At 39.3% G+C, this 10,755-nt stretch overlaps 1 protein-coding gene across 2 annotated transcripts; it reads right to left on the reverse strand.

The window, feature by feature from the left end:
* Positions 1–358: 358 nt before the first annotated feature.
* On the reverse strand, positions 359–8,746 carry dhrs12 (dehydrogenase/reductase (SDR family) member 12). Of its 2 annotated transcripts, XR_014602695.1 has the most exons (11): positions 8,577–8,746; positions 7,681–7,814; positions 6,931–7,013; positions 5,734–5,826; positions 5,231–5,312; positions 4,881–4,942; positions 3,878–3,982; positions 3,523–3,613; positions 2,448–2,585; positions 763–1,393; positions 404–484 (listed from the first exon to the last, which is right to left on the reverse strand). XR_014602695.1 is itself a non-coding variant. In XM_084084070.1 (10 exons), the coding sequence occupies exons 1-10, from the start codon at positions 8,630–8,632 to the stop codon at positions 1,281–1,283; spliced, it is 957 nt and encodes a 318-aa protein (XP_083940196.1). In that variant the 5' UTR covers positions 8,633–8,746; the 3' UTR covers positions 359–1,280. The 2 variants fall into 2 exon arrangements, 1 of the variants encoding a protein (XP_083940196.1); XM_084084070.1 differs by having other exon boundaries at positions 359–1,393.
* Positions 8,747–10,755: the final 2,009 nt, after the last annotated feature.

Genomic DNA, 10,755 nt, shown 5'->3' on the forward strand with positions numbered 1-10,755 from the left:
GAATGTTTTTTAAAACTATATTTTATAGTTGTAGTGCTCAGTGTGAACGGCCCTTTGCACTTGATTTATTCCTGTTGTATTTGAACAACAAATAGATGGTTTCATAACAACACTAGTGGAGCATCTACTAAGGTACTCATGATGGCACTGTAGCATTTCATCAAATGCTGTAATAATCCATTTCTTTGATTATTTATCTAGCTTTGCAGCTAACGAGTTGTGCAAAGTTAGCAGTGTAACAACAACCAACACGGCTTGGTTGTCTACCATAAGCCTAATCTCTCAAGAACCGATTCTGCTCCGCGAAAGAGTAAAAAACAGCAGAGGGTGCTGTTTTTCCTTTTTATTTGGCGATGGGTTCCCAGATTGTACTGATACAGTCAAGCCACACTCAAGTGCGACACCCCCATCCCAGCACTTAAAGGAACAGAGACTACTTACACAAATAGCCAACAACAATAACTGTGTGTAGTTAACACATTGACTGCCTGAATTATTTTCACTGCCTATTGTTATTCATGCCAGAGATTTTTCAATGAAAAAACTAAAAGTACTCAGGAGCCGAGATACAAAATTTTAAAGTTTTAAGTTAACAAGGAAGTGGATGAGAGTAAAGATCTTCGAAAATTCGTATCTCCTTGGTCTTTTTTTTTATTATTAATTTTTTAGCTAAAATCGAGTTAACTCGATCTTGGCAGGCAAGTGATGAAAAGCTAATATCGAGTTAACTCGATCTAGGCAGTCAATGTGTTAATACACAACACTTTTTGTAGATAGATATTCGTACAGAAATAGCCTACAACAATGTGTTAATTACAAAATGTCAACATTGCTTCTTAATCACTGGAATAGTTACAACAATGTGTTAATTACAAAATGTCAACATTGCTTCCTAATCACTCGAACAGTGAAGTGCAGAGATATAAGACAGTAAATAGTTAGTACATACAGTAAATAACCTATGCTTAGACAGTACACTTTTGGAAATGTCCGTTTCGAAGATATTTTTTCACTAAATTACTTGCATTCTCAGAATGCAAACCAAATATAGTGATCTCTGCCAGGAGATCATCACCCAGTGTGTCTGTCTGCAGCTGATCGTATACTATGAGGTAGCGTCGTGTTTCTTCTGCCCGTGAGGCAAAGAACCTCAATTCTTTAAATATGTTTTAAATCAATTAATAAAAATGCAGTAGTAAATGTAAAAGGTATCTTGCAAAAGCGGTGTACATCTATCTGTCATAAGGAGTGTTAAGTAATATTAAGTGCTTTGGCAGAGTTCATGGTTTGAGCTTGTTGGCCAGCTGTTCCAACGTAGCAAGCATCGAGTCCTCTTCTTGTGATGAGGCTCTGGTCCAGGCCAGAGGTAAGTGTGAGGCCACAGCTTTGCGGTCTGCAATAAATGGTATGAACAGTTAAACAGTATGAGACAACGCAGGAACCCAGTGGTGTAGCACACAGATTTCAGAAGATTATTGTGCCAGTTTAACCATGTTCAACCTGGCAACCCTATATTGGACATGTCATTATTGGCTAAATTTAAATAGTCCAAAATAGCCGATCTACAAGATCACTTGTGCTGTGACATGTTGTGAGCTTGTAGATTGGCTATCTTCGCTATTTGAAATATTCATTGTACAACAAAGAATATAGGGCCAATGGTGAAAAACATACTCAACTCCAGTACTACATTCAGTTTATGTATATACTCCTGGTCAAATATTACTCAACTTAAATACAAGTGATAGTTGCTCAGTCAATGTTGTATGAATAGTCTCTGTACACAGTAAAATGCTTAGTGTTTATTTAAAACTCCAACCCGGAACTTATTTTAATGAATAAAACGTTATTTTAACCAATCTGTATGGTAGTGGATGTGGGGAGATGGTCTCCCTACTCTTCCCTACTGGTGGACAAGTGAGGGCCACTTGTCCACCTAGATGTCCTACCCGACACCTACTGGATGAAGTTGATAATGAAGTTCTTAAGTCCAATATATCCCCTATACCAAGAGCAGATTTCCTCTTGAATGAGTGGTAACAAATTGGTTTCCCAAGAGGGAGAACCAAGATTAGAATCTCAGGTGTTGACGGTCGTTCACACCAATCACTAACGATAACTATAACTATGTAGTTCGCCATTGTCGCGCCATTGTTATCGTTAGGGTGAGTGGACTCCACTTTAAGAGTTTTAAAATGATCATTATAGTTATTGTTATAGTTATATATGAACGGCCCTTTACTGCTGCAATTACACCCAACCCACCCCACACAATAAAACATTGTACAGATTGTGGCTTTAACACAGAGGGCCCTATTTTGCGTTTAAGTACCCGGTCTTATGACTTAACTTAAGACCTGGAGGCATGGCCAATGCTGTTTGGCAAAAAAGCATTGGCCACGCTTCCAGGTAACATTATTGGAAAATGCAACACAACCGTGTCTCACCCTGGAAGAAGAGTCCACTAGGCTGCCTGGTAGCGTTGGCTGACACGGCCAACCACACTACCGTGTCTGCCCCCATGGCCTCTGTCCGCAGTTTGTTCTTCATCTTTTCATAGAAGTCTGGCATGGATGACTGTACAGCTATGGAGAAACATAAAAAAGGCTACAAGTTCACTCACAAGTAAGCAGGCCATCTGGCTGGCAGACTTGGTATCACAATTCATTTCAGCATGAGCTGTCAGTTGTCTGACGGCTGCATGCCGTAAGGCTAGGCGATATGGACAAAATCAAAATTTTCAACAATAGCTAAAATAGCAGATCTACAACACATCTTTCCTATAGAGGCTATGCACGTGACATCTGGAAGTTATGCAGGAACGCCTATTGAGTGGCAAAAAACTACTGTCTGGCCTTGACAGCCCATACATCCAAACAGAAAAGTCCTATCTGATTGTATTAAACGACATTAGACTCACCAACATGGCAGCAGTACGGAAAGGTTAAATTATGCTCTTTCTGTCTGCAAAGTTTTTGTTTCATAAAGATCGCCCATAGACATGTTATGAGCTACTTTCTGTCAATAAATTCTGTGCAGGTGATTTATTTTTGTGTCAGAGTTTGGAAGCGCTTGTTTTCAATAACGCAACATCCTGCTGCCTCCTGCATTATGTGCAAATTAGAAACAGGTGGTACGAAGGACCACTGAGTGATTTCCAACGAGTGCTTCCAAACTCCAATGCTCCATGCTGCTCAATGTTTTGCCACTCAGTCTAGAGGAGGGGGGCGTGTCCCGGTGGAAAAGTGACACACGTGCATACTCTCTATTTTTGAAAATGGTTGAAAGAATAAAATAAGGCTTAAGTGATTAAACCCTGGAAAAGACAACTCATGCCACATCACAATGTAATAGCTACTGTATTTTATTGCCCGGCTGTTATTACTGTACTGCTATAAACTGTACCAGGCGTGCCACAATCAATCCAGATTCTATTATGCCGCTACTAACTGTACAGCGATTGACTTAGTAGCCGTACATGTGCAGTGTAGAGTATGGACTGAGAAGTCCTCTGTTTGTTACCTGGTGTATCTGCCCAGCCGGGGTGCATGACGGAAAAGTGAATGTCTTTGTGTTGCGATGCCCATCTCTCTGTCAGGATCACCTGCTGCCTCTGTCAAAACAAAGGCATAAGGCACTTTAACAGACGTGTAAACATTTGAACCAAGGACCAACCCAACCCACCTCTCCACAACAATATGAATATATTTATATATATCATATTATTTAAACGTTTTTCAACGTTTTAACAAATGTACAATACTGTATATATTTTTACAACATTTTTCTATGGACCACTTGTAATTATGGCATGGACCACTGGTTGAGAAACAGTGTTCTAAGATATGGGTCTGTGTGCAGTGTCTCCCTTTCGTACTTTGTTCTGAGCATAGGCCATGGTACCATCAAATGTCCCCTTCTCACACTGCATGTCGTCCACTTTCAGCTTTTGCACCAGCATGCCTCCTGATGACACAGTGATCTGCAAAGATGTAATAACAAATTATTTTTACAGTGTGTGGCTCTGCAAGAGGCTAACCAATTTTGCAAACTACTAGAACAATCAGCGCCTAAGTTTGTATGCACACTGCCAGTAGGCCACAGCAGTACCTCCACATATGTTGTACACGTTTTGAACTATTTTACTTTTATTCCAAAATGGAAGTCAACAGGGCTGTAATCACGCTGAAATCTTGTCCAAATTTGGAGTGATATCATACATCATAGATATGCCATATACGACTGATGCCAACTGACTGATGTCACAAGCTGATCACATGACGTCAAAGCCACGCCTTCTATGTGGATCCAGAGATCCACATCATTTCCCAAGTTTTTCCCATATGAAAGTCAACTTAAAAAACATATCCAGACTATGTGGGTTTTACACAGGGTTACCAGTTTAAATGTCAGCTTTTCTCTTTTATGAAGAGATAATAAGTTACAGAAGGAATCTGTGGACAAGCTTCAAATGATGTGCACATATACTGTAGTTCATAACATGTGTGCATCAGTGTGGTCAAATTCAAGCTCTTAACCACTTTTAACCTGCTGTTCCCTATTTTGGGCATGTCATTATACGCCTGCATAACATCTTAAAGACGATCTACAAGCTCACAGCGCGTTGTGAGCTTGTAGATCGACACCATACAACAGAGTATAAGATAGGGCTTAACCCACTCGATCCGGGAGCACATCTGTGTCGTTTTAGATTTTATAGCTATAATATAACCATTATTTTATATTTTGGCTATTTTTGAATATCCAAAGTATAAAATAATGGTTTAATAATAGAATAAAATCTAAACATGACACAGATACTTTCCTGGTCTTAATGGGTTAAGTTAAGAAGCTGCTGACAAAGACAGACCACAACTCACCACTCTGGGGTCTTCAGCTTGTTTCAAGGTAGGTATCAAGGCTGTAGTGAGGATGTACGTGCCTGAAAATAAACACAATTCTTGGATCCTCCACTTGCACTGTTGTTACATAGCATTGTATAAAGTGCATGAGGTTTCATCCCTGCTTCTGGTCAGATTAAATAAATGCATTCCCCTTTGGGAAATGTAGACTGTCAGACATGTTATATGTACATATTTGATAATATCATAATTTAACAATTTAAATAAAAATGTATATTAGGAAAATGTCCATCTCTCTGTTTGCTTTACAAATTGAACCCTGGTTGTTTTACTGAAATGAAACATGCCATTAGCTTTCCCTTTCTTACCTAGAGTATTTGTGGCAAAGTTCTTCTCCACGCCCTCCTCAGTTAGTTCTCTCTGATTGACCATACACCCTGCATTGTTGATCTGAAGAAAATGACAAGCCAAACCATTATTTTCACATTAACCCTTTCGGGTCCTTGACATGGAAAAGTTGGAGATATAGCAACATACTGTTAGGATTTAGAAAGCATTTTTTGATATCTATTTTGCCACGGACCCCTATCTCAAAATTATTGTTCCAGGGACTTCACTTCTGGAAACATATGTTAACACCAAGGCTTTTTTATAGTGTCTTTATACTTTCTTTGTTTTATTGATGCTATTGATGCTTTATGTGTTTATTTTATTGTTTGCTTTTTACTTTTCTGTTTTAATTCCTTTGTGTTATCTTGTTGATTTGTTCTGTAAAGCACCTTAACCCTGTTTCGAAAAGCGCTCCATAAACATATATTATTAAATTTGACAGGTTTTGATCTCTCAGTGTTGTCACTTAGCATATACGTACCAATACATGTAAACTGTTACCCTGTGAGAAGTTCTGTGCAAACTCCCACACTTGCTTAGCACTGGACATATCCACAACATGTACATGAACACTCTGGAAACAAAACGGAAACAGAAGATGAGTGATATAGTATTAACCATCTATTCTGTACAGACTGACAACTGTTGAGAGATCACACAGTATAGAATTTTCATGTTTATTTCGACGTCAGTGACCAAAACTGTCTCGGTCCATCGTAACAGTTTAGAACTATTAGACACACAAGTCAGTCTCTAAATGCTTCGCTCAACTACAGTAGAGACTAAGGACAATCTTCGAGATTTTGTTGTTAAAACTGGGTGGAAACAATTAGAGCTGTATAAGAAAATGTCATTGTAGAAACAATCAAACAAATACTTTAGGGCGGCCCTTCATAGGGTTCACTAGGACAAAAAACCTCCTGAAAGGATTGTCTGCCCACCATGACTATTATATCTTCCTTTTGGTTGTTTGTAAATCTCTGATTCAGGAAATGGAAGCTTAAAGGTAGGGTACATAAGTATTTGTTTTGTGTTAAAATAAGTGTTAAATAGCTCTGTATTCTGATAGTATTTGTTCGGTGACAGGGTCTGTCTGTCTCTCCAGCTCTTTAGTAAAAAGAAAATGCATTTTCAGGTCTGGATAACAATTTTATCCAATCAGGAGAGAGAACTTATACAGGATAAACAACTGAAATTGGAAGTGATGACACAAAGAAATGAGCAGACAAATGTGAAACTGGAACACTATCAAACTGGAACACTATCAAACTGAAGGCTGAAGCTGATAAATGGTTACTCTCTCCTGATTGGCTAAAATTGACAACCCATCTGAAGACGTAATTTTGTTTATTTAAAGAGCTGGAGAGACGGTGATTACTGAAAACAGAATATAGAACTTTGACTATTTTCACAAAAAAAACGTTTTTCAAAAATATCACTACCCTACCTTTAAGCTACGGTTTACTTCTGCAGTGTGAGTCACTCTGGATAACAGCATCAGCTACATGTCTAAACTAACATGTATTACAAAGTCCAAGATATTAGGATCGAAGTGAGCAAGGACCCATTATAGCACATGTTCGCTCCATAATGTCTTCAAACTTTCACATAACATGCACTTTGGAGCCTAATGTGGTTCTCATTGTATGAATGGAAGGTGTGAACTATCAATCCTCACCTGACTTTTACTCAGCTCTATGATGTCATCCTTGGCTGCCTCTGCCCGCCCCTTGTTGCGACATACCATATGGACGGTTCCCCCTTTAGACACATAAATAAGTCATTATAGTGGACCAATCTCTCAAGACAGATTCAGAGCTCCGCAGCTGAATCTGTCTGTAACTCCCATTACAACGTGTAGAGTTGTTGTTATTAGGAATGAAAACAAAGGAGCATCACCGGAAGAGGAGGGCTGAAGGAGAGTGAACGGGCTAACACCCGGTCACTACACAGGGAATTGGGCGGTGGCCCCAGAGGCAAATTCGAAGGAAGATTTGTTTTTCGTTCTTTTTTTTGGCCGATGGGTTCCCAGATTGTAGTGGACAGACATGCCTACATTCTGCTTTTCCTTTCCAAAGCACAGAGAAAGCTGAATATTGTTACTCCTATTTAGTACTTGGACAGATGTGGCCATTGTGTTTTTCAGCACTGAGTTTCCAGACCAAACCGGAGGATAGGACCTTTGACATACAATGAAACTTTACAACCTTATGTGGTGACAACAAATTATTATCTGTAAAGTATTGTGGACATTTCAAGCACATTGTATTTTTCAGACTTTTCACTCGCCCCCTTTATACAAGAGGATGCACTCATCTCAGTACATACCCCTGACTATTAACCGTTGCATTATGCATATCATGATCTAAAAAGCATCATTCATTTACCAAGGGCCTTATTGTAAAAAAAACTAAACATCAATACTCACCTCTTTTAGCTATTTCCAGGGCTGTGGCTTTCCCTATACCGCTGTTGGCCCCTGTTATCATGAAGCTCCTGCCACTTAGGGTCACATCGAGGTCCCCTGGATTGAAACGCTTTGCTGCAGCTTCATAGCCACTCCTATCGGAATAAAGTGGAAAACATTAGTTTATGCACTAGCTACCACCATATACAGTATATAGAATGAATAAAAGTTGCAGGCAAGGGTAATATTAAATTATTGGTCAGACTGACAGACATAATCATGTGTTAAGGCAGTGGTTCTCAACCAGTGGTCCTTGAGGGGGTTCCAGGTGGTCCCCAGCTAAATGATGGAGAGTTGGTAACCAAATTGACCCTTATTAGATCTAACTCTTAAAATGAAACCAAATGGAGTTTCATTTGACAGAGTTCAATCATTGTTAAACATCTGTATTACTTACAGTAATTAAAGAATTGTATTTTGATCAACGTTTGCCTGTTGCCTCTCCACATCGATACAGCATGAAATATATATATATATATATATATATATATATATATATATATATATATATATATATATATATATATATATATATAAAATCGTATCCAACAATAACAAAATATTCTAAGTGGGTCTGAGAGTCTAAATCTCATCAAATGGTGGTCCGTGGCTCAAATGCCAAATAAATAATGGACCTTGATATGAAAAGGGTTGAAAACCACTGTGTTAAGTAATACCATGTCAGTTCTTTAACCACGTAAGCCATATAGGCGAAGCGAAAATTGAAAATATATTTCCGAATGTCACTTATAGCCTACTTACATGTCCAAAAGGGACGCCGGGTTTAGTGGTTAATGAACATTAGTTACACAAGCTGATTGCATTAGGCAACGTTACGCAAAGCAGTGATGACTTACTTGGTGTACTCCTGAAGACCTTTGGCTATCCATACTGCGTTCCTGTAAAGTGACATTTTGAAGAAAAAGCACTGATCCGATCTGTTCGAGAAGACCTCCAATATGTGAGCAGTTAACAGTCGACCACAACCATACAGCTGAGCTAACGTTACAACATAGTAGTAGACGACGTAGACCTAGTAACGTGACCACAACAGAAGCAATGGTTATGTAGTAAAAAGGGGCGGGTCCCCTGTCTCACGTGGCTTACTGTAAGTACCTGTGGAAAGCCTGGTTCCATTTTGAATTAACCAGTGTAATCCGGTCTAAAGCCCGCCTACTATATCCGGTAATGTTCAATCATACAAAGATGGATGCGGATGCACCGTTTCCCTATCCGCTCAAGACCCGGACCGTCCGGATCAGTCCTGGTGAGTCCAGGGCTGTTTATCGCAGTGGTGTCCTGTGTATTTAATTCAACGAAACATGTTTGACAGACAAATATACAATACAAGTGTTTGGAAACGTGTTATTTGATAAACCAGGTGGATAAGACCGCTGCCAATGTGCCATTTAGTGTTAGAGCCCCGTCGTTTAGCCGTATGTTCAGCTTATTTCGTTCTTTATTAGTGATCATTGGACGCTGTCCAGGCACACTCGGCTCCTGTAGTTTTTCCGACGCTAACTAGCTTAGCCGCCCCAGCAAGCCGAGTCGACGTCACGCCTCTCATAATTTATGAATGCCAGCAACTGACGCTGAAAAACAACGTGTTGGTATACATTATATGTTAATTTGAAAAGCTACCTGTTTGAAATGACCAGTTAAATAACGTTATTGTGATACTGCTTGATATCTTTATGTACCATGTCTTTCCCCGCACACATCACTTGTCAGGATGGCCGAGTGGTCTAAGGCGCCAGACTCAAGGATTGAACCTTCCATAGACATGGGTATTCTGGTCTCCGAATGGAGGCGTGGGTTCAAATCCCACTTCTGACATAACTTTTTGATTTCCATTACATTAAAACATACATTAAACAAACATAAACTGGATAATAAGATGTTTCTTTTTTCTTCTTCAGATGTTTGACGTTCCGTGTAGCCTTCTAGTTAATATTTTAGTCATTTATTTTACAATGTTGCTATAATAAAACATTTTTTTCGTCAAGACTGAATCTCTTGACTTTACCATGATTAGCCTACTACTACTACTATCGCTATTATTTTTTGCTATTTTGTCTGCATGAGCCGAAACCCAAGAATTGTACTCTGAGTCTGATATAACTGTATATCTTTACTTTACTTATGTATAGTATTTGAATCTCTTCAGCTCATAACTAAGCTACTTTTGATTTAACACAATGACACAAATGTTGATTGGTGACCATTGCAGGTTGAAATAAGTTATTTGCGTCCATTAGAAATCAGCTGTCAGGATGGCCGAGCGGTCTAAGGCGCCAGACTCAAGGTTGAACCTTCCATAGAAATGGGTATTCTGGTCTCCGAATGGAGGCGTGGGTTCGAATCCCACTTCTGACACTACTTTTGCACCGGAATAATTGGAATATGTTGTGTTGATAGACAAGCCGCAATGAATGATGAGTACTATGGAACATGGTCTTATAGTGCTGATTTACGAATTATTTGAAACAATATAATATTAATAGAACCATCCTGCAGGCTATATATTTAGAAGAAAAGGAGTCGAATCATGTGAATCTCGGTCCGGCATTGCTCAAAGTACAGCATACTATTTGTAAACCAATGTTGTCGACCAGTGATTTTGCGAGAGAAATAAGCAACCATCTATGAAAGCAAGCCCAAAAGAAGCAACTAGGCTACATGAGCCCTTGCTAATAAAGTGTTTGAGAAACACTGGTTTAAACAACATTAGGAAACAAGCCCAAATAAGCAACTACACTTAAGAAACAAGCCCAAAAAAATCGCAACTCGCAACTAGCAATATTTACAAGCGACTTTACAGAAAACAAGCCCAAATTAGCTTATAATAAGCGGACATGGGTGGCAACACTGTTGTCGACTCCTCTTGAGCTATTTGAAGACCAGTATAATTTAAATAGAAATGGCGCCTTCTTGTGGAGCTAACAGAAAATGCGTACAGCACCGGCTGGTACTAACCAAGCCGGACCTATGGATCAGTGTTCAGGCTGGTATGGCCGTAAGCGTAAGCCGAGTTGG

The sequence above is a fragment of the Gymnoscopelus microlampas genome (assembly GCF_963454915.1).
Source record: "Gymnoscopelus microlampas genome assembly, chromosome: 17".
Lineage (NCBI taxonomy): Eukaryota > Metazoa > Chordata > Actinopteri > Myctophiformes > Myctophidae > Gymnoscopelus > Gymnoscopelus microlampas.

What these genes read in the sequence shown, in the direction of transcription:
- dhrs12 (XM_084084070.1), bottom strand. Translation starts at nt 8,632, where the DNA reads ATGTCACTTTACAGGAACGCAGTATGGATAGCCAAAGGTCTTCAGGAG. An exon ending in GGTCTTCAGGAGTACACCAA is followed by an intron (nt 7,815 to 8,576) that starts GTAAGTCATCAC and finishes TTATTCCGATAG; the next exon opens with GAGTGGCTATGAAGCTGCAG. An exon ending in GTAACAGTTTACATGTATTG is followed by an intron (nt 5,313 to 5,733) that starts GTACGTATATGC and finishes CATTTTCTTCAG; the next exon opens with ATCAACAATGCAGGGTGTAT.